Source organism: Lutra lutra, chromosome 17, assembly GCF_902655055.1.
Source record: "Lutra lutra chromosome 17, mLutLut1.2, whole genome shotgun sequence".
Taxonomy (NCBI): domain Eukaryota; kingdom Metazoa; phylum Chordata; class Mammalia; order Carnivora; family Mustelidae; genus Lutra; species Lutra lutra.
The window spans coordinates 54020143-54046611 of record NC_062294.1 but is presented as its reverse complement, the minus strand read 5'-3'; the positions used below and the strand labels follow the sequence as shown (position 1 = coordinate 54046611).

Below are 26469 nucleotides of genomic sequence, written 5' to 3'. Positions count from 1 at the left end.
TGGCTACGTCCAGTAAAACTTTTATTCCAAAGAGCAGGTGGCCAACCTTATTTGACTGACGGCGGGTTTGCTGACTCCTGGTGTAAATGATCAGGAGCCTGTGTAAAAATACAAAGAAGTCCATACCGTAAGGTTAACACTGGTCATTTATGGAGCTGCTCACCAGACGGTGGAAGTGGAAAGAAATGGGGGCGGGGTGGTAGAGCTGAGCGGGTCACGAAAGAGAAAAGGTGCACTATGAAGGCCAGTGTATGTTACAAAATCCCATTTATATATTTAACCAAGAAAGTACACTCGCGTGTCGAGACAGGCACACCTCAGAGATACCGCAGCTTTGGGTAGTTTCAGGCCCCTCAATAAAGCGAATGTCGCAATAAAACATGTCCAATGAATTTCTGGGTTTCCCGGTGCATGTGAGAGTCACGTCGGCACTACATGATAGTTTATGAAGTGTGCAACAGCGGTACCCCTAAGGAAAGTGTGTCCTTATTAAAAAACACTTAAAAAAAACCCCAACCATCATTTGAATCTTCAGTGAGTTGTAATGACTCATCACAGATCACCATGTCCAATAGGATAATAATGAAAAACTTGGAAATATCCCAAGAACAACCAACATGTGACCGACATGATGGGGGCAAACGCCATGGGGAAAGGTGGCAGTGACCTTCCCGACACAGGGCTGCCACAAACCATTCAATTTGTAAAAACGCGGTATCTGCAAAGCACGACAAAATGAGGTAGCTGTGCCTGTGTGTATAAAGAAACTAGTAATTACTGACTGTGCAATCTCAGGATATATTCAATTGGGAATAAATTTGATAGACTTAATTATGGTAGATCCTTTACAAATAAACCTTCCCACACCTCTGCTATGCAGTTAAGCCTACAGCAAACACTAGAGAACTGAGTGTTATGTAGGTGCACACACACACACACCTGTCTGGTCATTCCGGTTTCTAGTTCTTTGAAAATACCGATATTCCAAATTCAACAGGGTTACCATTAATTTCTCACAAATTTTGTGAGAAGAATTTTGTGACAAGTCTTGTACTTCCCAGAGGAACACAATTCTCAGTGTGTCAGTCAGGGTTTCTTCCCAGATGAGTTTCATAGTCCTTAACAAGGCTAGTACAAATATGGACATTTACCCTCAATCATGTTAATTCATGTTATTTTCTGAGCCCTTTCTTTCACGTCAAATGATGTGCAACTTTGCGACACGCAGTGCTTTCCTGGAGTTCTTCAGAATCCTGGATTCTGTAACCTACAACTGAATCTGACGCTTGGGAGATTTTTCTCTTCTTCAAGAAATTTAGTTTATCTCATTCGTGTATACGCTGATGCATACGAGGAACTGATTTCTAGGTAAAGCCTTTCATGCAATAATTGCTTTAATAAGACCTGTCTCTAGCATGAGTTGTTTGGTGTTTATTAAAATTGGATCTGTTGTTGAAGGCCTTCCCACACTGAGAACATACGTAAGGCTTCTCTCCCGTGTGAATCCGCTGATGCACTTGGAGCTGTGGTTTCCGGCCGAAGGATTTCCCACAGTCATAGCATTCATAAGGCTTCTCCCCAACATGCGTTCTCTGATGTGCCACCAACTCTGATTTCTGGAGAAAGGCGTTCCCACATTTGTAACAGGCGAAGGTTTTCTCTCTGGTGTGCGTCATCTGGTGTTTGTGGAAATTTGACCTGCCATTGAAGGCCTTCCCACATTCGGTGCACACATAAGGTTTCTCTCCCGTGTGAATGCGCTGATGCTCCTTGAACTGTGACTTGGAAGTGAAGGCTTTCCCACAGTCGCCGCATTTGTAAGGCTTCTCCCCGGTGTGAGTTCTCTGATGCATGCTGAGTATGGACTTCTGGTTGAAGGCTTTCCCACAGTCACCGCATACGTGTTGTCTTTCTCCGGTGTGAATTTTCTGATGGATGTTGAGGTGTGATTTTTGGGTGAAGGCTTTTCCACAGTCACCACATTCATAAGGCTTCTCCCCGGTGTGAATTCGGTGATGTATATCAAGCTGTGACTTGGAAATGAAGGCTTTCCCACAGCTGTGGCATGGGTAAGGTTTCTCTCCGGTGTGGCCTCTCTGATGCACAGTCAAGTGCGCCTTCTGGACGAAGGCCTGTCCACACTCAATGCACACGTAGGACTTCTCCCCTGAGTGGATTCTCTGGTGCAAGCTGAGCGTTGACTTCTGGGTGAAGGCCTTCCCGCATTCACCGCACGTGTACTGGCGCTCACCCGTATGAATCTTCTGATGGATGGCGAGGGTTGAATTCTGGGAGAAGCCTTTCCCACATTCACTGCATTCGTAGAGTTTCCCACTAGTGTGAGTCCTCTGGTGTCTGAAGAGAGATAACGTCTGGAAAAAGGCTTTTCCACATTCGTGGCATTTATGGGACTTCCTTCTTGTGTGAGTTTTCTGGTGTGTCATCAGTTCTGCTCTCTGAACAAAGACCTTCCCACACTCCTTGCAGATGTTAGCTGTGTGAGCTGTCGGATACACACCGAGCTTTGGTTGTGGGGTGAAGCCCTTGGTACATCTGCTACACTCCTGGAGGTTTTCTACACTATGGAATCTCTGCTGCTCGAGGGGCGGCTTCTGGGGGAAGCCCCTGCCACACTCAGCGCATTTATGGGGTCTCTCCTGATTACGAATTTGGTGCTGCGTGCGTGACTGTTTATGGCTGAGGACTTTCAGACGTTGATTCCCTTCGCAGAAGTTCTCTCCTGGATGAACGTGCTTGCAGCTGGCCCGGGAAGAGCTACGGGTGAACAGCCGGCCAGAGCCAGCCAGCTCACCGCGGTGTTCTGTGCTGTTGCTTTGAGTCTGATGATTCACGTCTGGATTAGGCTTCAAACTCTTGGCAACTGAGCAGTGTTTAAGAGGTCTGCTTTGTGAACAAACAAGGTGAGGCCTCACATGAATGATTCTTCCCGGGTCCTTCCGCTCCCAGTCTCTCTCTGTATCCAGTGTCTTCCCGTCAAGGAAGACCCCACGCCATGCAGGTTCATCTTGCTTCTGCTGACCCCTCGCTGCACGACCACGGTGTCCCCACAGGTCTTCTGAAATGGAACACCACGGACCACCTCTTGTGACTTCACTTTCCTTATCATTGTGAAATGAAGCTTTTTCAAATATTTTCTGTTGGGAGGTTTTAAGTCCCAACGCCCCTTCTAGGAGAGGAAGAAGATGAAAGGGACACGAGTTAGGAGAGGATGGAGGAGAAATCATAGGAGCGGACTGAGGGCAAACATGAATTGCTGGGTCACGGTAATAACGACGATGGGAGGGCGGTGCTGCAGAGGAGAGAGCCACCCTGCCTTCGCTACATGTCACCTGTCTGCATACAGCACAGAGCAAGTGTGCAACAGCGCTCCGCGTCACGCGGAAACTCTTCAATCCTCACAACCCTGCACGCGTAACTGCGCTTACTCTCCATTTCACAGAACAGAAGGCGGCAGTCTCTAAGTAGCTGACCAAAAGCACCTCCCGGAGCTCTGGGGAAAATTAGATGAGAACAAAGACAAGCCAGCTCCACCTAATGCAGGCCGGTGGTCTAGAAACCCGGAGACACCAACACCTACGATGACAGAAAATACAGACAGGGGTGTGACACATGTGGGAACAGCCAAGGCTTGAAAAGGAGGGGCTCAGAGGGCAGCTCTTCATCAGCTTTCAGATCTAAACTGTCACTAACCCGCCAGTTTCCTCTCACTTGTTAGAAACGATACCAAACCCAGTTGCCCTGTTAATCCTCTGGAGAAGTAAGAAAGCTCCAACCCTGACACGGCCAAGCAGGGAAAGGACACCTGTGCCCAGACTCAACTCTCCAGGAAGCTGAAATTTGTTTGCTTGAACCGATAAACTTATGACCCAAGAAAAGTACATTGGAAGAGTGGACAAGGGGTTAAGCCTCTGCCTTTGGCTCAGGTCATGATCTCAGGGTCCTAGGACTGAGTCCCGCATCGGGCTCTCTGCTTAGCAGGGAGCCTGCTTTTCCCTCTTCCTCTGCCTGCCTCTCTGCCTACTTGTGCATTGTCAAATAAATAAATAAAATCTTAAAGAAGTTGACAAGTAAGCTGTCCCCTGAAACGTGTGTCACCCTCTTCCACAGAAGTGAACTGTGGACAGGCCAAGCTACAGAACAGCTCCCAGCGCCGCTGCGAGGAGGTGGGACGGTGAGTCTGTTTCTGCTGATGGAATGCGAACGCAGCATTATCCACCAGCTCTGGCCTGGGCCATGAGATCACAGCTTCTCAGTACCCTCCACCCCGTTTCTGCCCAGCAGGACCTGCCTCTGGGTACCCGGCACATTCAATGCTGCAGAGGGACAGCATCACAGAGCAGAGTGCAACAGCGAGGGAAAAATTCAAGACACCTGAAGAATACAAGAAGCAAGGCTTCCTGCTGACCTGCTTTTTAATTTTTACTTATTTATTTTTTGAGATTTTTTTTTATTTATTTGACACAGCGAGCAGGAGAGCACAGCAAGGGGAGTGGCAGAGGGAGAAACAGGCTCCCCGCTGAGCAGAAAGCCCGATGACCCTGAGACCATGACCTGAGCCAAAGGCAGAGGCTTATTAACCCACTGAGCCACCCAGGTGCCCCTGACCTGCTTTCTTAAAAAACTGTTTTACAGGAGAGAAATTATTCTAGAAATTGTCACTGAACCTTGGTGTCTCTGTACACCATCTAATACACCATTTTTTCCCCACCAAGAATGGGAGTCATTGATCATCAAATTTACTAGTATAGAACAGATGCTAAAAAGAAAGAGGGGCGCCTGACTGGCCTGGTTAGTAGAGCGCATGACTCTTATCTTGAGGTTGTGAGTTTAGAGCCCCTCGTTCAGTGCAGAGATTACTTAAAAATCAAATCTTAAAAATATGTGGTAAAAAACATGTAATTATGAAATTTATGATCTCAACCATCTTTTTAAAATTTCCTTATTTTAAATAGACTCACGCCCAGATATTTACAGTTTTCTTAGATAATATGTATTGTCTACCTTTATGTATATCATACATATGTCTCTGTAGCAGACATGGAACAAAATAGGAACCCAACAGAACAGAGCATGAGCAATCCAACTCTTCAGCTACACTTAAAATTAGAAATATGTGGCCACAACTCTGATGTCACTGAGAAGACTCTGTTAATCCTACATAGTAATAACTGTATTTTTCCATCAAAATCTCAGGGAAAAAAAAATATATTGGAAAACTCTGTCAAGGCATCATGACTGACCTCATCTAGAATCCACAAAACCCACTAGGAACAAAAACACAAGCAGGAAGATACAGGAGCTCATTTAGCGGAGACCACTGGGATTAAGAAAAAGCATCAACTAAATTGCACATTCAAAAGAAAAAATTGTTAGATTTCTCAGTAAGAGGACTGTGGTGGAAGAGCCAAGACATGCAGGAGACTCTGGTAAAACGTGTAAGGCGAGAAAGCACGTCTGATTTGTGTAAGGATTCCAATTTCTGATCTCCCAAAATTAGAGGAAGTGAGTCTTCCTACGGGAAGTGTCTGCCATGTAACTGAGTAAGAGAATGGTTTAGGCACAGGGACTGGAGGGGGTCGATCTAGGGACCACCAGAAAAAAACTGCGGCTTGGGTGTTCGAAGAGAAGGGGCCTTAACTTCCTACGTGAAGGGATGATCAGAAGGAAGCATGGACACAGTGTGCCTGGGCGGCTCAGTTGTTAAGCTTCTATCTTCGGGTCAGGTCACGATCCCCAGGTCCTGCGATCGAGCACCGCATCGGGCTCCCTGCTTGGTGGGAAGCCTGCTTCTCCCTCTCCCACTCCCCCTGCTTTTGTTCCCTCTCTCGCTGTCAAATAAATAAATCAAATCTTATTAAAAAAAAAAAAAAAAAAAAAAGGAAGCATGGGGGCCCTGAACTGCAGGTGCTACAATCAGGGGAAAAGAAGAAGAAAGAAGATCCCGCACAGAAAAGAAAAACCGATGAATTCAGGGGACAAATAAAAAGGAAAAAAGGCCTTAAGAAAAAACTCCATGGATGCAACAAGATGACAAAAGATGGGAAACCCAATCAGATGACAGATGAGGAGATGCTGTCTTTACTAGAAAAATGAAATTAAAGCAAGAAATAGCCCTATCGCCCACCACACGGGCCAAGAGAAGGCTGATGAACAGCCAGGCTGGCAGGTGAGATGCGCTCTCCCACGGGAGCGGAGGTTACGCAGCTCGTCTCCAGAGCGGGATGGCTTCCGTGGTCACATTAACTAAACTTCTGTCCAGGGGTCAGGGAATCCCGCTCCCGAGTGTCCACCTCGGAGAAATTCTGACACCTCTCCCCAAGGGGCGTTTACAAGATAAAGTATCACAGTGTTAGTCAGAAACTGGGAGTGGGAGGCAACGTACAGCCCACCACTAGGGGACAGATAATGCCCCCCAAAGATATCCACATCGGCCAGGTAATAGTCACTCACTCTGATGCCTCTGATAGGGGAGCTGAGCCTCTCAGCTCAGAGGATCCTGGAAATGATCTCTGGGTTGGGACTGTGATATCCTGGTAATGAGAAGGAATCTCGGATCTGAATGGGGCCTGGGGCTTTACGGGCTATTGGCTCATCAGAAAAGTCAACATCTTCCACTGGGAACAAAGTGATATCCAGGGGTGTCCTAAACGAATGAACAATCCGGGACAAGTCAAAGGCACACGGATTACATACTTCAGATGCCCTACTGCGTCGCACAACAAGGAAGGAAATCCCAACGAGGTCCATCCAAGATTCCCGGGTCAGGTGTGCTCACCCACGGAGAGGAGGTGGCTGTAGATCTCTAGCATCACGTCCCGGTACAGGCATCTCTGGGCAGGGTCCAGCCGCTGCCACTCCTCCCTGCTGAAGTCCATGGCCACGTCCTCAAATGACACCAATCCCTGTAACAACATACTCCGATGTCAATTACTCACTACCGGTGAACACAGCTACCTGGAGACTTCTTTTTAATGACTTCACCACGATCTATACGGCTTTCCACTAATACCCATTTCATGTTGTATTTGGGGGTTTTAAAAAGTCTCTAGAAATACGCTGCCGTCTACTACGTACGTTGACACTGGGCTGGTCTTTGTTCTAGTTTTCTGGCACAGAGCTCCTTAAAACCCTTGAAATTTCCTAAGTGAGGAGAGTGATAAAGGGTGTCTTCTCTTCTGTTAACAGGTCAGTATTGGATATGGGGGTGCTGGTTGTCAGGGGAACCCACCAAGTGATGAGAGGACTGAACTTTCAGCCCCACTGCTGAAGTCCAGGAAGGGGACACGACCTGGAACCCATCACCAGTCGCCAACGATTTCATCACTGAAATCTGGGTTGCGTGTTCCTCGGCCTCCATAAGCACTCGGAAGGGCAGGGTTTGGACAACTCCCAGGTTGCTGAACCAGATCACTTTCATCCGCTACCCAGCCCGGCCTCCCAACTGTATGGGGACAGAATCTCCCCCTGTGTATCTCTTCATTTGGAGGTTGACTTTTTTCTTTAAGATTTTATTTATTTATCTGAGAAAGAGCACAAGCAGGGAGAGGGGGTGAAGCAGGCTCCCTGCCGAGCAGGGAGCCCAATGCAGGGCTTGACGCCAGGACCCTGGGATCATGACCCATGCCCAAAGCAGCTACTGAGCCACCCAGGTGCCCTTGGTTGATGATTCTTGTCCTTTAATCTCCTTTGCAGTGAACCAGTAACCTAGTGAGTACATGGGTTTCCTGAGTTTTGTGAGCTACTCTTGAAAATTAATTAAACCCAAGGAGGAGGTTACGGGAACCTCTGAAGCCCAGAGGGTCAGAAGCATTGGTGACAACGCGGAGTTTCAACCGGCATCTGAGGTCGGGGGAGAGGGGCTGTCTTGTCGGACTGTGCCCTTAACGTGAGGGATGTGGCCCCATATACGGGCAGACAGTGCCAGAATTGAATTTGAGAACAAGACCCAAACAATTAGCAACAGCTAATGCACAAGATGGGTTCTCTCATGTCAAGGGAGAGAAATTAATTTCAGCCAGGCCAGATGACGGTGAGGACAAACCTGGTCAGCACAGCCCAAGGGGACGCGCCTGCGCAAAATTCAGAGAAACCCCCACGATACGTGCTCCTGCTCCTCATCGGCCACCACATCCCGGAGTCACTGCCAGAAACCTGGGAGCTGCACCCCGCCTGTCACGCTGCGCCTGAGGTTGAAGTCTGGGACCTCAGCCTGACCACCCTCGCTAGCGGTATAGAACTTGCAGGTTTTGCCTATTTAACCCTAAACCTTCCCCATTTTGTACCCAAAGGCTGTGGTTTCCCAGTATGGCAAATGGATGGCAATGAGGCTTTCCCTTGCTTGGGATCAAATCTTCACATTGCAGATTGCTGACACGTTGTAGGACACCCAGCTGGTGTCACAGGGAAGTGCTCAGTGTGGGAAAAAATTCCCCATGCTGTTGGGTCCCCAAATGATGAGTCCATGGTCAAAGTGTAAGGGCCTGCTTAGCCAGAGTGAGCCATTTTGTTGTTTACGCAGAAAACTAAGATTGACAACCCCCCCCCCCCCCAGGAACTTACTTAGAAACAAGTCTGGGAAACCAGTAAAATATGACTGACCAGCCCCTGATAACAGAGCCCATATATCAGGACGTGTCAGGTCAGGGGGAGCTAACAGAGCCCAGAATGCAAGGATGAGTCAAGCCAGGTGAAGACAGCCAATCAGGAAAGCATCTCCGTAACCACCCAAGAATGTGGGCCCTGCCTTTTGGGCGCCAATTCTGACCAGAGTGATAGGCTAGTTGAAATAGCTACTACAGGGTGAATTGTAAAATTCAATTGGTCTCCTGTGTGTGGCCAGGCTCAACCATGTGGCCTTTGCTCTATAAAAGTTAGTCTGTGAGGCTGGGAGGGGTCGCCTCTTTGCAAGAGACAGCCCTGGCCGGTCAGTTTGATTCTCGATGCTTGGCGCGAAATAAAGCTTTGCTTGACCTTCGCTTTGTATCAGTCTCGCTCCTTTGACCATGGACCCAACAAAAGGAGCGAGACTGATACAAAGCAAAGGTCAAGCAAAGCTTTATTTCGCACCAAGCATCAAGAATCAGACCGACCGTCAAACAGACCGGTTGGGGCCGCCCCTTACAGAGAGGACAACCCCTCCCTGCTTTCCAGACTAACTAACCACAGACAAAGGCCATGTGGTTGGGCCTGGCCACACACAGGTGGCGAACTGAATTACAATTCACCCCATAGTAGCTATGGAAACTAGCCCATCACCTTGGTAGCTAGGAGACAGTATGGCCCCCACTGATTGAACGTCTCCACCTGACCTGACCCACGCTTGTATTTGGGCTGTTACCTGGGACTGGTTTCCTGGACTTGCTTTTTTTTTTTTTTTTTTTTAGAGAGAGAGAGAGAGAGAGCAAGCACAGGCAGACAGAGAGGCAGGCAGAGGCAGAGGGAGAAGCAGGCTCCCTGCTGAGCAAGGAGCCTGATGTGGGACTCGATCCCAGAACACTGGGATCATGCCCTGAGCTGAAGGCAGCCGCCCAACCAACTGAGCCACCCAGGCGTCCCTCCCGGACTTGCTTTTAAGTAAGTTCCCCGGGGGTGGGGGGGTGGACAGGGTCAATTTAAGTTTTACGGCATAAACAACCAAATGGCTGTTCAACCGAGGTGGGGCCGCTCTGGCTAAACAGGAAGCATCAGAAGCGCAGTTTTCTGTGTGTGTAAAGGAGACGTGAAGGAGAAGCAGTTTTCCTTTTCAACAGGGAACATCCATCTGACCAAAAGCTGATCCCCCCTCTCCTGGAAGGGTGGGCGTGAAAAGCACGCTAGTTCCGAGGGTCTGGGAGGATATGAAAGAGCGCTCACTCAAAACTCCAACTGAGGTAGCTCTTTTTGGTTCTGGACCAAATGGCAATAGATGTGTGGAAGGAGGGATGCCCCCTTCCCCTCGCCAAGCAGGTCTCCCAACAGCGGTGCGGCCTTCAATTCAACTCAATTCGACCCCATCCACCTGGAGGTGGCGACTGCTCTTACAGGCCAGGGCTCAGCCCTTTAGGACTGCCCCACCGCTACAGGGGCCAGTCACAAGCCCAGGCTGTGTCACCTGTACCTCTGACTCGCTTAAATTAGAGGTTCCCACGACCCCCTTCTTGGGCTCAATTAATATGCTAGAGCAGCTCAAAGAATTAAGGAAATCCGTTTACTCACTGGGATCACCAGTTTATTAGAAAAAGATATATATCAAGAGCCAAATGAAGGGGTGCACGGGGCAAGGTACGTGGGCATTCCCATGCCCCCTCTAACCATTGGGTCGGTTCCCTCGGCAACCACCACCCTTAGGGGATTTCCAAAATTCAGCTCATTTACATAAACCCAGTTGTGGTGGAAATGGGCTTGTTATGAATAACAAGACACGCACTAAAGCTCCCCCCCCCCCAGCTGCCAGGAACTGAGAAAAAGGCTAAATCCGGGCACAAAAGATGCCCCTCCTACTACTTATAGCTCAGGAAATTCCAAAGATCTGGGGAGCTGTGAGCCAGGAGCCCTGGATGCCGACAACAACCAAATATACAGGTTTCTCATAAACCTCAGTGTCACACAACTGTGTAAGAGTGTCATTAAAGGATTGGGAGGTAAACAGCCACATATTTCGTTAATAGGGTAAAAATTCACTGCCACTGAGGAGAAAGACAATCTTGACAGCTGTTAGCTGTTTTGGTTTTTTTTTTTTTTTGAGCTGGAACACGTGCTCTTACGGAGAACAGTGAACCAGGTTACACCTTCCTGCTCTAGCAAGCTGGGAGTCAGGACCATTTCGATTCTCTGCCACAGGGCGCTGTCTGCAAAGGCAGCGTTTTTGTTTACAAGCTGACCGAAAAATTGGAATTAGCAAAAGGGTTATCTATTGAAACGGCAAAATGAAAACCAGGGCAAGCGGGCAAAATTAATTTCATCGTATCAAAGGCAATGTGCTACTATGAAGTAACCCACATCCTTTTTAAAAAAATTTTTATTTATTTGACAGAGAGAGAGATCAAGATCACAAGTAGGCAGAGAGGCAGACAGAGAGAGGGGGAAGTAGGCTCCCTGCTGAGCAGGGAGCCTGGTGCGGGGGCTCAATCCCAGGACTCTGAGATCATGACCTGAGCCGAAGGCAGAGGCTTAACCCACCGAGCCACCCAGGTGCCCTGAAATAACCCGTATCCTAACAGCCACTTGAAATGCTTTCAATCACACTCTTAATACTTCAACCCACAGCAATGCAACACAAGAGGCATTTTCCTACAATGTAATTTTCTGTCACTCTTTACGGGCTTAACTGTATCTCCCCACCCCCAAAATTCTCATGTCGAAGTCCGAACCCCCAGTACCTCAAAATGTGCCAGTATTTGGAGATGCTGTCTTTGAAGAGGTAAGTAAGTTAAAATGAAGTCAGCAGGCTGGGCCCTAATCCAGTATGACCAGGGGTCCTTATAGGAAAAGGAAATTAAGACACAGACCCCCACAGAAGGAAGACTGTGTGAGAACACAGTCAGAAGTCTATGTACAAGCCAAGGAGAGACCGCAGAAGGAAGCACCCTGTTGACATCTTGATTCTGGATTTCTAGCCCCTGGAATTATGAGAAAATAAATTTCTGTTTAAGGCATTTAAGCCACCACCCACTCTGTGGTACTTTGATACAGAAGCCCTAGCGAACTATCTGAGTCACTCAATGACGATCTGGACAATTTTGTTTCAGATTTGGGTGTTTTCATTTTAAGAATGACTTCTGAATATCTGGGGCAGTATCTTTTGATGTTAAATGATTTTTACTTGGCATTTACTGTAATAGTTTTAACACTTTCTCTCAAATTTTCTATTATCAAATGTTTTTGTCAGGTGGAGATGACTTTAGACATTACTGAAATAGATAATCTCACAATGTATTGGCTCACAGTGGTAATCAACCATGCATTTGTTATGCTTTTTTAAAACAGAACAACTTTCTGTAACTTTGATTATAAACCTATCACAGGTAAACAATGCACTGTTTATTATTATGGCCATTCAGTATTATTTTAAAACACAGTGTCTTTAAATACTCAGACTAGGGGCGTCTGGGTGGCTCAGTCAGTTAAGCATCTGACTTGGGCTCAGGTCATGATCTCAGGGTCCTGGGACTGAGCCCTGAGTCAGGCTCTCCCCTCAGTAGGAAATCTGCTTGTCCCTCTCCCTCTGCCCCTCCCTGCTCATGCTTGCACTCTCTTCCTCTCACTCTCAAATAAACAAATCTTTCATAAATAAATAAAACACACTGACTAGGAATTTCAGGAAATCTTCGGTATACCGAACAATCTTCCTCTTTCCCCAATATCAAGTATTTTATCTGTGGGCAATTTGGAAACACTCCTCTCTGGCATTTGTATTCATCTTTTAAAATAGGAAAAACCAAAAGTAAAATAAAATAAAATAAAATAGGAAAAACCATACATGTCCTTAAAACTCTGTTTTTGCTCTAGTATCTTATGATTCTATAAACCATGAGGACAGAGGGAAAAGAGCCAACCCCCAACAAGCAGGTAAGAAGTCAGACTGGGACCAGCTGAGAACATGCAAAGACCCAGTGGTGGATGAAGGCACTTCCCAGCAGGGCAGGAAGGAGTCCGCATTGCCCTGCCAGTGGCTGGGGCTTCCCACCCGGATCAGGGGCTCCCTTTTCTTCTTCCTTTGCCCCTGGACCAGCCCTCTACAACATACACTACTCCACCGGTCTGTACAAAAGGCCTGTGATGAGGGGACATAAGCCCTTGTGGTCCGCTCTCAGGAGGAGGGGCACATGGTCTCAGCAAGAGTCCAGAGCCCGCTGCTTCCTGTGTCTGCCCTCAAATTCTGGAGAACCGTCCCTGGCGCCATTCCTGTTTACCTCACATGGCCCATTCTGCTCCTGTGGACCCAGGACCTGGGACCTTTGGGGCACATTCTTGTCAGCGGGCATGTCTCCCCTGGGCTTCACTTCTCGGGTTCTCTTGCCGACAACTCCACTTTTCCTGGGACCTCGAAGCTGGGTGGGCATCTGGAGGCTTCGATCAGAGCTGCCGGGGAGTGTCTGGCTGGGCTGTGAAGAGAGACCCGCAGGCTCAGTGATATGGTCTGACCCATGAGCTCTGCAAAGCCACCAGGAAGTCCTGGAAAGGCAGTGCTCACATGGTCGCTTCTCTAACATTTGCTCCACACAAGTATTTTTGAGGGTCCTTAGGGAGAGGTCACTGTGCTAGACCCCATGGACTATTAGTTCAGAAGAACCCAACCGGTTACAAATCAGGGTAAAATAAAAGACAGAGTTCTGGGGCGCCTGGGTGGCTCAGTTAAGTGGCTGACTCTTGATTTCAGCTCAGGTCACGATCTCAGGGTCCTGGGATCGAACCCTCATCAGGCTCCGCTTTCAGTGGAGAGTCTGCTTTGGGATCCTCTCTCCCTCCTCTGGCTCTCCCCGCACTCATATTCTCTAATAACAAATCTTAGGGGCACCTGGGTGGCTCGGTGGGTTAAGCGTCTGCCTTCAGCTCAGGTCATGGTGTCAGGGTCCTAGGATCGAGTCCCACATTGGGCTCTCTGCTAAGCAGGGAGCCGGCTTCCTCCTCTCTCTCTCTGCCTACTTATGCTCTGTCAAATAAATAAAATCTTGGAAAAAACTAAACAAAACACAGAGTTTGGACTACATGAAGGTTTAACTGTAGCTCTGCCACCTTTTAGCCTTGGGAATAGGAAAGTATGACTTTAAATGCAGTTTCCAAAACGAGGATGCAAGTTTTTAATCGCAGGCATCGGGACACTGACCTGTGATGAGTCTCATTAAGCCTGCAGCACCTGCCTGGCATGAACACCCTGTTTAATTTCCACATAACTTGGCCCACTAAACATTATGATCGTTATTATGCCCATTTTGTGGATGAGAAAACTGAAGCTGTTCCAGGCTTTGCCTTGCGGTCAGTCTGCAGAGGGAAGAAAAGAGAATCAGTCCTTCCTCTGCCTTGTCCCAAACTACACACAGCTGACTCTATCCCACGTGATCCCCTACGTGGTCAGCTTCCAGACACACCATTCCCATTTCCTGTTGCCTTCAGAGAGGTGAGGATCCGAGGTGGCCCAGCTGATACGTCCGTGCAAGCCTCTGGACATTTCAGTGCCCATCCCAGACAGCCCAGACTTCTCTCTTTTTTTTCTTTCTTAAATATTTTATTTTTAAGTAATCTCTGAACCCAAGGTGGGGCTCGAACTTACAGCCCCCACATGGAGTCACACGCTCAACCGACTGAGCAGCCAGGAGCCCCATAACAAAGCTGAAACTTAAATTTCCTGTCCTCAACCCCCTTCACCTGGAAAGCCTGCAGACAAGCACAGTGATGAAGTTTTAGGATGTAAGTGAGGTTCAGTGGGGTGGAGTCTGAGCTGACTACCAAGAAAGAATTCTTGAGACAGCTTTGGTGCAAACTGGTCGTTTTTTAAAGCCTGGGGGCAGGACCCAGGGGCAGAAAGAGCCGAGGTCCCATTGTGAGGGGTGGTGGGTTATATAGGATGGGGTTGGGGGAGGTAAGGAGAAAGGGAGGTTTCAGTAGAACTTTCATATGCTAAAGAGGACCTACAAGATACTGGAGGCCTTGCCTTTGTCAGATTAAGGTTGTTTTTCCCTTCTAGCAAGGTATTTAACATAAAATGGGACATTCCTGGAAGGTCCCACCGGTCCCACCCAGGACTGGGGGGAGGGCGGAGGTTGCAGGGGTCAGCTTCTGCTTTGTCCACAGCTTGCCTTAAGCTCCCTCCTCACCAGGACCCCAGATCCCTAACGTGTCTTGACTGTACGTAATGAACTGCCTCCCAACCCCACATCAAATGCAGTCACTGACAGCACTGACCTCCTGATATCCCCAAGGAGTGGAACACAGGACTGCCGCAAGGTCATGAAATGCCTCCCTATCACCCACGTAACCAGGCTACGCTGGCTGCCAGTGTTTCCCAGGGACTGTGATTTCCACAGGACCCCAAATAATCCCCAACATGGGGTTGCAATTAACGCAGCCCAACAGGAAACCATCATCCATCTCTTCAACTGCTGACCACTACCGACCCTCACCATGTCCACAGGGGGCTAAGGAAGGGCCTCGGAAACCCCCATAACTGACCATCCAGACCGACAGTCCTTCGGCTCCCATACCCTACCCTTAGCACCGCGCTCTGATTTCCGCAGGTCCCCAAACACTGCTCCGCGATGTTACAACCGGACCCTCAAGCTCCTCCAATCCCTGAAGCTCCTGCTCCCAGTCAATCACCGTCTCCAGAGTCACTCCCCGCATGTCCCCAGTGCCACCTACTAAGGCCCGCTCCAGAATCATGTTCGCCGTCCTCAAGTGAGCAAGTTTCAAGGGCCAACAATGCAAAACGTGATATTAAAACACACTTGGGGGGCTCCTGGGTGGCCAGTCGGTTGAGCGTCTGCCTCCCGCTTGGGTCCTATCTCAACTCAAGGTCCTGGGATGGAGCCCCGCGCTGGGCTCCCTGTTCCAGGCGCGCGTCTCCTTCTCCTTCTCCCTCTTCCCCCTGTTCCTGCTCTCTCTCTAAAATCTTTCTTTAAATGATCTTATTTATTTCACAGCGAGAGAAGGAACACAAGCAGGCGCAGTGGGAGAGGGAGAAGCCGGCTTCCCGACAAGCAGGGAGCCCGATGTGGGACTCGATCCCAGGATGCTGGGATCATGACCTGAGCCAGAGGGCGCCCCTAAAAACAATTCTTAAAAAAACAAACCAAAACACTTGGGATTTTAAACTCCCAGAACACTTACACGCATACAGGAAATACGCAGAGCCTGAAAATAACCGAGCCAATCACCCAACCGGGATTAGAAAACGCCCCTCATCCCACAGCCCCCTTCACTGAGGCCCCGTCACTCACTCCGCAGACCCTCGTCATTCCTCCCCTCAGCCCCTCACACTCACCCTAAGCCGAGCTCCCCTCACGGACCCCAAAGGATCTCCACGGCTAACTTCCGGAAACACCTGGGCCTCCCACACGGGTGACAGGTCAGAACCAGTTAACAACCCAATCGAAAGGGCCGCGTCAAGCCACTTCCGGTCTGGGTTAGATTTCCAGGCTCGATTGTTAGCGCGGCCAGGAGTGAGCGGTGCGCATGCTCGGTAGAAACTGTGAAGCGATACCCTGCCATAGTCATCATGGCATCTTATTGGATCCAGGTATTCTGTCCCTTCTTCCCTACCAAACTCACCTTGCGCGGAAAAGCTAGTGGGATCTCAGCGTGTGGTGAGCCTGGCCGACAAACCCCTCTCTATCACCAGACTCCCCCGGAAGTAGCTCCAACCGCAGACTCTGGGGACTGGGTAGGCTGTGGACTTGCCTCTCCAGGGTCCTGCTCAGCCTGGCAGGGGTTGCTGTCAATCCTCAGACCAAACACAGGGATTGGCCCTTCAGGACTGATAGGAGCCACTCCCCAGTGCTCTGCAGGTGAGAAGAGACAAAGCCAGACCCAGTGTTCAGAAGTAGTAAGTTCTGCAGCCGTTTAGTGCAGTAGGTATAATGCGGGAAACAAAGGGAGAAGAAAAATTAATAAATTTCTTTACTATCTACAGCCCACTTATAAATCCTTGAAACAGGCAGAGTGGCATTCCTCTTGGGACTCAACTGCGTGATGTTAATACTTTGCTAAGGCGAAAAGGCAATCCTAGCTTGACTGACAACGCCCCCCCCCCCACTCTAAGTCTACTTGAACATATAAAAATTCCTTTAGAATTTTCCTTTATCTCTAAACCCCCCAAGATTCGTGTCGGCAACCATCCCCAAGCATATGGCCCACTGATACACATCTAAAGGGTCTCATGACTAAGGTTTATTAGACGGTAATAAATTACCTTTTCCCAACAATAGCTAGCCCCCTCAAGGTCCTGGAAACCTTGCTTCCAAAATACCTGGGAGACGTAGGTTATCCCTAACCCCCTTCCAACCTGAAAGTACATAATGGGCCACTCCTCATGACCCCAGTGCAAGTCTTTCTGCCCATGGGTCCTGTCCCTGTGCTTTAATAAATTAAACCACCTTTTATATTATTTAATAAATAAAACCACCTTTTTGCACCAAAGATGTCTCAAGAATTCTTTCTTGGCCATCAGCTTCCAAACCCTAACATCTTTCCTACATCAGATATAACGGTTAAGCACAAAGATTCTAGAGCTGGACTACCTGGGTTTAAAGCAAGATGTTCAAGTTTGGGCGAGTTAGTTAACCTCTCTGTATTTCAATTTCCTGTTTCAAAAAGTTATGAGGATTAAATAATTAAATTATCATAGGCAAAATGTTTAAAACAGGGGCGCCTGGGTGGCTCTGTGGGTTAAAGCCTCTGCCTTTAGCTCAGGTCATGATCTCAGGGTTCTGGAATCGAGCCCCGCATCGGGCTCTCTGCTCAGCAGGGAGCCTGCTTCCCTTCCTTTCTCTCTGCCTGCCTCTCTGCCTACTTGTGATCTCTGTCTCTCAAATAAATAAATAAGGGGAGCCTGGGTGGCTAATTGGGTTAAGCGTCTGCCTTCAGCTCAGGTCATGATCTCAGGGTCCTGGGATCGAGCCCCACATCGGGCTCCCTGCTCAGTGGGGAGCCTGCTTCCCTCCTCTCTCTGCCTCTCTGCCTACTTGTGATCTCTGTCAAATAAAATAAAAATCTTTTAAAAATAAATAAGTAAATAAGATCTTTTAAAAAAATTTAAAAATGTTTAAAACAGTGCTGTTACATAATAAGGCTGTGCTGTTATGTGAGAAAAATATTCTGGTTCATTTATTCCACAAATATTTATTAGGTTCCTGTGGTATGCCCAAGAAAAATTGTTTAAGGTCATTGTGTAACTGAACTAATGTGAGTTCCTTCCTTGTGAAGTCACAAATAGAAGCTGATGTGATTTGAAGTGAGGTTGGAGAACAAAAGGTCAAGAAAGAATTCTTGAAACATTTTCGGTACAAAAAAAGTAGTTTTATTAAAACTCAGGACAGGACCCCTGGGCCAAAAGAGCTGCACTGGGATTTTTAAGGAGCAATTAATTATATCCTTTGGAGTTGGGGGAGGTAAAGACAAAAGAAGTTTCCAAAAGGATTTTCAGATGCTAAAGAAGACTTAAAAGATCCTCCAGTTCTGACTGTTGTCAAGCTAAGGGTTTTTTGTTTTGTTTTCCCCCTCTAGGAAGGCATTAACCTTAAGACAGTTGGGAGTTCTAGAGGGATGTCATATTCTGCCTACCTCAAGCATTTGTCAATGGGTTGCAAGTTATAAGGAATTTAATTTTATCCACATTTCCTTTTGCCTTTGTTATCCACGTCAGAAATTACACCAGTGGAGTTATCACACAAAGAAAATTTCTTTGCTGCAAATAAAGAGATCACAGAGCATAACTTCCAAAGCTGTGATTCCCCAAACAGGGGTGAATATGATGTGGGAAACAGAGGCAGAAGAAAAATTATTAAATTTCCTTACCTACTGACAAGCCCTTAAAACAGGCAGAGTGACTCTCTTCTAGGGGCTCAACTACCCCCACCTTAAGGCTTTGCTAAGGGCAAAGGGCAATCCTAGCCTGACTGACCCCCTACCCCCAACCAGGATCCTGTAAGTCTACTTTAACAATTCCTTTGGAAACTTTATCTCTAAACCTCCAAGATGGTGTTAGCAATCATTCCCAAGCATGTGGCCCACTGATAAACATCTAAAGGGCCTCACGAAAAGGTTTTATCACTGGGAATGAATAACCTTTCCCCCAGACAATAGCTAGCTCCTCAAGGTCCTGAACCTTGCTTCCAAAATTCCTTAGAGACTTATGTCATCCCTAATTCCCACCCCAACTTACAAATATATAATAGACCACTCCTCACATCCCCGGGGCAGCAGCTCTACCTGCCCACGGGTCCTGTCCCTGTGCTTTAATAAACCACCATTTTGCACCAAAGATGTCTCAAGAATTCTTTCTTGGTCTTTAGCTCCAGACCCCACCACCGAACCTCACCAAGGTTCTAGAACCTAGGTCTAGGTTCTAGAACTTCATCAAATAGGTTCCTTTTATTTAGAGTTAGGATGAATATTTTATCTCATTTTATTTTTAAGATTTTATTTATTTAGGGCACCTGGGTGGCTCAGTGGGTTAAAGCTTCTGCCTTTGGCTCAGGTCATGGTCTCAGGGTCCTGGGATCGAGCCCCACATCGGGCTCTCTGTTCAGCAGGGAGACTGCTTCTCCCTCTATCTCTCTGCCTGCCTCTCTGCCCACTTGTGATCTCTGTCAAATAAATAAAATCTTTTTTTAAAAAAAGATTTTATTTATTTGACAGAGAGAGACACAGTGAGAGAGGGAACATGGGCAGGGGGAGTAGGAGAGGGAGAAGCAGGCCTCCTGCCGAGCAGGGAGCCCGCTGCAGGGCTCAATGCAGGGCTTGATCCCAGGACTCCATCCCAGGACTCTGGGATCATGACCTGAGCTGAAGGCAGATGCCTAACGACTGAGCCACCCAGGCGTCCCAAGAAGGATTATAGCTAACTAAACAGAAATAGATGAGGAAAGTTGTTTATAATCACATCAATGGAAAATAAAGAAATATAACACTATTTCCCTAATCTTGAATTAGAAAAGTGAGAGAAGTCAATCATATCAGGCAGTCTTAATGGGTCGTCGGGATATTTAAATGAGTAGGACACTTTTGGAAAATGTCTTGTTGGCGTCAGATGGAATTGGAAGAATCATCTCCACTTCCCACCTAACGTATCAATGAGAAATGCATTTTGTTCTAAGTTACAACAAGGCGGACTTTCAGGAACCTTAATAAATGGGGTTTTATTTTTCTAACATAACACTAAGTTTAGAGATGGGCTGCTAGGGGCTTTGATTCAACTGCTTGGCAGAGCCAACTTTAGCCAGCGGGGTAAGGAAGGAGGAGTGGGAAAGGGGTTGGCTCCTTCCCAGCTTTCTCACTCCCAGGCAGGCCCAGTCCTGACTCAGTTGCTTTCCTGGACTGAGACCCTTCTGCACAGCCCAATTATTCCCGAACTGGGTACCTAATCCTGCTTCAGCACCACGGACAGCGGCGCTGCCTAATTTCGGGGTCTTGGCTGGATAGAGCGCTCCCTCTGTGGGCAGACGCAATGGGAGAATCGGGAAGTCCTGGGGATAGATACCAACAGGGTAAGTGCCTCCCAGTTTAGCTCTGCCCTTCCCAGACTCCTTACCACCCCAGGGAGTTAGGGCCTTATGTGCGGGACTGCTCATATACACTTGGTTTCTTGCCTCTCAGGGTTGACTCCACCCCCAATCTCTTCAGAGATCCCTCCCTGTCTGGATAAACCTTTACTCTCTCCTCCACTTCTTCCAAGAAGGGCCTCTCTATCAAAAAAGCTGATATCTTCCTCCCCACTTCCCCTTTCGCTCCTGTTTCCCTCTCCCTTTTCCTCTTCCTCTGTCCCTCTCTCCTCCACCCTCTCTCCCTCTTTCTCTTGCTCAGGCTCTGGCTGATACCCAAATGGAACCTTGAAAGATGGAGAACAAGTCTCATGATCCTTTACTGACTCTAGTTATGTGCCAGATCCTAAAAGATTTTTAAAAAATATACTTCAGGGGCGCCTGGGTGGCTCAGTGGGTTAAAGCCTCTGCCTTTGCCTCAGGTCATCATGATCCCAGGGTCCTGGGATCAAGCCCCGCATCGGGTTCTCTGCTCTTCAGGGAGCCTGCTTCCTCCTCTCTCTCTGCCTGCCTCTCTGCCTACTTGTGATCTCTGTCTGTCAAATAAATAAAAACAAAACAAAATCTTAAAAAAAATAAAAAATATATACTTCAGTGTCTGTCAGATAAAGAAAGGACTGGAATATCAGGAGGCTGACTAAGGCATTGTCTTTGGAAGCGAAGGAAGACATTCAAAGTGTTTAGGTGCTGAAGGACCTTCCTAAGATTGACTTTGACTTATCAATGCCCACTTTTAGATCTTGGAGTCAGCCGAGAGACATCATAATTCTTCTCTGGCCACAGATCCTAACAAAAGCAAAGAGAGAGAACCTCCTCTGGGACCCAAGGGCCCCCAGTTGCTCTCTGAGCATCAGATTAACCAAAATTCAGAGAAGTGGAAATACTTCAGGATAGAAAAATATAGGGACACCTGGCTGGCCCAGAGAGTGGAGCATGCAACTCTTGATCTCAACGTTGTAGGTTCAAGCCCCACAAAGGGTGTAGAGATTACTTAAAAATAAAATCTTTTTTTTTTTTAAAGGTAGAGAAATATAGCTTCCAATATATGACACTGTCTCTGAATGTGACAAATAGCCAAGGGTCCCCAGGGAAGGACCCCAGAAATGGGAACACATCTCCTTATCTAGAGGGTGGGGGAGATGTACAGAGCACTGAGGCTAATAGAAGGAGAGGCCATTGCAGAGGTTGTGCCCAAGATCACACTCTAGGATCTGAGTCTTTTCCTCCAGGGGAAAAGCTGACTTCCCCAGTTTGTACCATATACACCAAATCTATACCCTTATAGCTTGTAGGGCAGAATCATTTCAGAATCTGAAGAGCACTTTTCCAGGAGCTTCTGTAAGATGCTTCTCACCTCCCTGGGCCCCAAGACCCCTCATCCCTTAGTACTCATGCATATCTTAAGATCCCAAGGTCATGACACCAGCACTACATATCAGGTGACCTGCCTAGGAAGTGGTAGTTTTGTGGACAGTACCATCTGAGAAGGCCCTTGGTTAAAACCTGTATGTGATTTTCCAGGCCAGTCACAGGCACAGATGAAGGCCTTCCTTGGAGGACAGGCCTCAAGGGGCAAAGCTTCCCTCCCTGCTCCAGAGTTGCTGACAGCCAGCACATCAAAAGGTCTGAAGAGAGTTGCTCCTGTCAAGGACTCAGACCTTTCTGGCTGGTCATTCTCCTCACATAGTTGCATCTACAGGCCAGGGGTCTTCATTCTGACCCCTCTTTACCTGGGGCCTCAGGCAGAGGTCTTCAGGCTCCTCCACTGAGGCCTCCTTATGGGGGAAAGAGGAGAAAAACTTGAAGACACTTTCCCCACTCTGACTCAGAACTCAGTATTTTCCACTCCTACCTCCCCATCTCCACCCCTCAAAATGATTTTCCCTCCACTGACCCTCATCCTGCTCCTTGGCTTTAAATTCCCACTTTTCTTTATTGTATTCAGAGTTGAGCCCAGTCTCTCTCCTGCTGCCAAACCCCATTGTGGTGGTTTCTGTATCTACTGCAATGGCTCTGAATACAGTCTTTATCCTTCCTAAAGGAGTGTCATGAATAATTTTTCCCTTGACAGTTAGAATCACATCTTTTTTTAAAAGATTTAATTTAATTAATTAATTAATTTATTTATTTATTTATTTATTTATTTATTTGACACACAGAGAGAGAGAGAGTGAGAGAGAGTGGGAGAGCACAAGCAGGTGGAGTGGTAGGCAGAGGGGGAGGGAGAAGCAGGCTCCTTACTGAGCAGGGAGCCTGATGCAGGACTTGATCCCAGGATCCTGGGATCATGACCTGAGCCGAAGGCAGATGCTTAACCAACTGAGCCCCCCAGGAGCCCCTAGAATCATATATATTTTTTCCTTTAGCACCCAATCATCTTTCTGTTGGGGAAAGTGGGACAGGGAGGAGGCGGTGGTTTCTCCCATTTAGACTCCGGTAGAATATACCATAGTATGTGATTAAAGGCTTCATTGCTACTCTCATTTTGACTCATTGCTGCTTGAGCTGTCTGCTTAGACCCCTCGCTCAGCTAAACTCCTGACACCACCTGGGTCAACGTCTCCTACAGTTGTTGGTCAGGACACCTGGGTCCCTGAGGACCTGTGTGACTTGGGGCCTGACTAAAAGCCTGGCATGAGGAAGGAGAAGAAAGCATGACAGTCTCACTTCACCAGCCTTCTGTAGACCCAAAGTGTTAGCCGCCATCTCCAAGTTGAGATAGAAAATATTGTCATTGTCTGGTCCAAATAGTCTAGGAATCTTGGTATTGGGCCCTGTCCAAGGAAATGGCACAAGTAGGAAAGACACTCTGTTCTGGGGAAGTGATGGAAGTGGGGTTTCTGCTGCTCAGGGCAGAAGTCAGAGGTCAGAGGGGAGAAGGCTGATGATGTCCTGTTGAATGCCCCCTTCATGGTCTGGCTGCTGCCCCCTCCAGCTCCTTCCTGGAAAAACTCTCACCAGGGTCACCAAGGACCATCTTCTCCTGCTACTTTCCTTTCCAGGCCACCTCAGTCCCTCACTCCTATTCCCACAGTTAAGCTTGAGTGTGTGTATGTGTGTTTCCACGGTTCCACCCAGGGACCCCGGCTCCCCCCACTGAGTATACCTGCCCCTGGGGCGAACTCTGCTACCTTTCCCACCGCCTTCTTCCCAGCCTAGCCCTGCACATTCACTACTCTTGGCCATGACACCTCCAGCCCCCATCACTAGAGTCAGGGCTCTGGGAGTCCCTCTAATAGTCCCTCCCCCACCCGCTGCACCTCTCTTGCAGTTTCACTTCCTAAAAGTGTCTTAAATCATTCTTTCTTCCATCACCAAGGCTGCTATCTCCACCTGGGCTTGGTTCTCCCCTCCCCAAAAGTCACAACAGTTTCCTCTCTGACCTTTTGGCCTCCAGCCTCTCTCTTCCAGTTCTTCCCCACAACTGGCCTTAGAGGGATCATGTTGATAACGATATGACCCTGCCTCTTTCCTGCTCAAGAACCTTCCATGGCTCCCCATTGCCTTCAGATGAAGCCCAAGTTTGTCGTCTTCCCCCACTGCTTGAGTTAGTTGAAGGTCAGGACTGATTCAAATCTGTCTTTTTTTTTTTTTCAATGTTATTTTGTGAATGAATGGATGGATGGATGGATGGATGGATGAAGTGAAGATGTGTGTTGCTTCTCTTGCTTCATCTGGACTCTTTTAAGCCTCTGAAGCTATGTAGGCTATCCTGAGACCCGTCCCTTGCAGGCCACATCCATGACGATCCCGAGGCTGTGACTCTCCTCTGGAGGGCTGGCTGGCTGGGACTCTAACAGCATTCCAACAGGTCTGAAGGGTTAATTTGCTTCAAGCTTATGCTCTCCTTGCATGCTGACTTACGTCTCTTGATCTGCAGCAGAACTAACTTTCTTTCTTTGAGACTGGCAGACCACTAGCCTTGAGGAGTGAAGGACCAGACTTTCCCAAGAGAGAAGGCATGACCACCTGTGAACAGAGCTGCTGTGGATGTCAGCCAGTCTGTTCAGGGTCATGTCCGCACATGACTAACCTGCTTCTTCTGCATGCAGCTCCCTTTCCTTTTCCTATGCCTTCTTTGAGACATCAGTCTGCCATCTTCCCAGGTTGCCAGCTTCCTGAATAAAGCACCATCTCTTGTCTCTCAAGTATTGATTTTCTTTCCTTTTCCTTTAATTCTAGTATAGTAAACATCCAGTGTTATATTAGTTCTAGGTGTGTGTGAATATTATTTTCAAGTGGCCAAGAGCCAAACCCAAGTTCAGAACCACTTCTCTGTCCAGGAACAGGTGTCCAGTTTGGACCACTGGGCAGGAGCCCAAGAGGCAGGACTTGGAGGCTCTCGTCCCTCCTCGCTGCCTTACTTAAGCAAGACCTTTGCCGCCTCAGAGCCTCAGCACCCACCTGCCACACACAGAAAGGGAACCAGACTATTTCAAAGGTTAATTACAGTTGACTGAGGGTATGAAGTTCTCTATTCTAGGTTTGTGACGTTTTGTTTCTACCACAGGCTTCCGGTCGAAGCTTCCTCTGCCCTCCCGTATCCTGTGGCTTCTTTTCTCTATCAGAGGAACCGCAGAGGCTGTCCCGGGCATCGGGGAGGGATGCCACTGTGGCTGCTGCTCATGCTGTGGAGAGGTGAGTGGGCTGATGGGAGAGGGGGCCCCACTCGGGGGAGGCATTGGAGCTCTGGGATGAGTTTTTCCTTCTCTCTCTCTCCAGGGTCTGTGGCTCAAGTTCTGAGCTACAAGCTGAAACTCCAGAAGTCCATGACAGTGCAGGAGGGTCTGTGTGTCCACGTGCCGTGCGAATTTTCCTACCCTTGGCTTCCCTTTATAAGCGCCTACGTGTCTTGGTTCCAGAAAGGGGCAGATGTAAACCAAGATCCTCCAGTGGCCACCAACAAACCAAACGAGAAGCTGCATGAGAGGACCCAGGGCCGGTTCTTCATCCATGGGGACCCGCAGACCGGGAACTGCTCCCTGGACATCACGGAAGTCCGCATGGGGGACAGTGGGACTTATTTCTTTCACCTGGGCACATATTCATATCTAGATACTATGTTTTCTCTGAATGTGACAGGTATGGTAAGGGCCCAGGGAAAGGCCCCAGAGATAGAAAAATGTACATTCTGTTCCTCGTGGGGGACGGTGAGGGGTGGAGACAGCCATGGCCAGGCACTGGGACAGGATAACAAAACAACGAGAGGCCCCTATCTATCCTCTCTGTCCTCACAGCCCTGACCCACACACCTCATATCATCATCCCGGGGACCCTGGAGTCTGGACACCCCAGGAACCTGACCTGCTCTGTGCCCTGGGCCTGTGAGAGGAGCACGCCGCCCATCTTCTCCTGGACATCAGCTGCCCTCACCTCCCTGGGCCCCAGGACTCACCTCTCCTCGGTGCTCACCCTCACCCCACGGCCCCAGGACCACGGCACCAACCTCACCTGCCAAGTGTACTTCCCTGCAGCTGGTGTGATGGTGGAAAGGACTGTCCAGCTCAATGTCACCTGTGAGTGTGGGACCAGGATGCCCACGTCCCTGAGATGTGAGACCAGGGCGGAGCTGGGCTAGGGCTTGACAATGGGGTCTTGGTAGCTAAGCAGGAAGAGAACCCCTTTACCTGCTTCTGTGGCTCCTGGGGGGAAGGCCCAGCACACACTCCTCTCTTACCGCGAGTGCTGAGGCTGCCTCATCCTTCTGTCCAGATGCTCCACAGAACACAGCCATCAGGATCTTCCAAGGAAGCAGAACAGGTAGGAAAGAACCTCTTTTCTCCAGGGCTGGGGTGGAAACTGGGTCTACCAGGACAGTCCTTGTTGGGTCTCAGAGCTCCTGCTGGCCAGGAATTGCATGAGACATGTACAAGAAGCCAGTCACTGAGTTCAGGCATGGGGAGAGTGGTGGGGAGAAGCCCCCAACAACGTTGACTCCCTGAAGTGAATGTTCGCTCACCTACAACTTTCTTTGGGCAAATCCTCCTCCTGCTTTTGGGCTCCTCTTTGACCCTTTCCCTGCTTTTGTTCATGATATTCCGGTCCCGGGTCCTCAGATTTTCATCTGCTGGACAGTTGGAGCAGCTCCAGGGAAATCGTCTGAGCCTCCTTTGCAGGACTTTGGCATGGACTCTGCTAGTCTCCTCCTCAGAGCAAGTGTGGACATTGCAAGAGGAGAGAAACACCAGCTTCATAAAACTCAGGTGTCTCTCTC

General features: G+C 48.5%; 2 protein-coding genes across 11 annotated transcripts in view; one reads left to right on the top strand and one right to left on the bottom strand.

Moving 5' to 3' along the window:
* Window positions 1-26469, bottom strand: ZNF175 (zinc finger protein 175). Of its 3 annotated transcripts, none has more exons than XM_047710461.1 (5): window positions 26215-26469; window positions 25933-26097; window positions 12912-13103; window positions 6797-6923; window positions 1-3187 (listed from the first exon to the last, which is right to left on the bottom strand). In XM_047710461.1, exons 2-5 carry the CDS (start codon window positions 25987-25989, stop codon window positions 1395-1397), a joined length of 2169 nt encoding a protein of 722 aa, XP_047566417.1. In that variant the 5' UTR covers window positions 25990-26097; window positions 26215-26469; the 3' UTR covers window positions 1-1394. The 3 variants fall into 3 exon arrangements, with proteins under 3 accessions (XP_047566417.1, XP_047566418.1, XP_047566419.1); XM_047710462.1 differs by having other exon boundaries at window positions 25933-26094; XM_047710463.1 differs by lacking the exons at window positions 12912-13103; window positions 25933-26097; window positions 26215-26469 and adding an exon at window positions 12686-12901.
* LOC125088870 (sialic acid-binding Ig-like lectin 10) overlaps window positions 24779-26469 on the top strand; it is a 32915-nt gene continuing 31224 nt past the window's right edge. For 5 of the 8 annotated variants that reach the window (XR_007123804.1, XM_047710457.1, XM_047710455.1 and 2 more), the window contains exons 1-3: window positions 24845-25337; window positions 25493-25771; window positions 25968-26015. Coding sequence is in view for 7 of the 8 variants with exons in the window: in XM_047710457.1 (XP_047566413.1) it covers window positions 24860-25337; window positions 25493-25771; window positions 25968-26015 (805 nt within the window). In the remaining variant the exon portion in view is untranslated. Of the gene's footprint in view, window positions 25338-25492; window positions 25772-25967; window positions 26016-26469 lie in introns of all 8 variants that reach the window. The other 3 variants (XM_047710452.1, XM_047710458.1, XM_047710451.1) reach the window with 2 other exon arrangements.

Bases quoted from the DNA above. Each gene is read 5' to 3' on its own strand.
- ZNF175 (XM_047710461.1), bottom strand. From the start codon at position 25,989: ATGGCTGTGTTCTGTGGAGCATCTGGACAGAAGGATGAGGCAGCCTCA. The intron at 6,924-12,911 runs GTAAACAGGAAT...ATGTTGTTACAG, and splicing joins AGCAGAATGGGCCATGTGAG to GGATTGGTGTCATTTGAGGA. The intron at 3,188-6,796 runs GTGAGCACACCT...TTCCTCTCCTAG, and splicing joins CAGCCACCTCCTCTCCGTGG to AAGGGGCGTTGGGACTTAAA.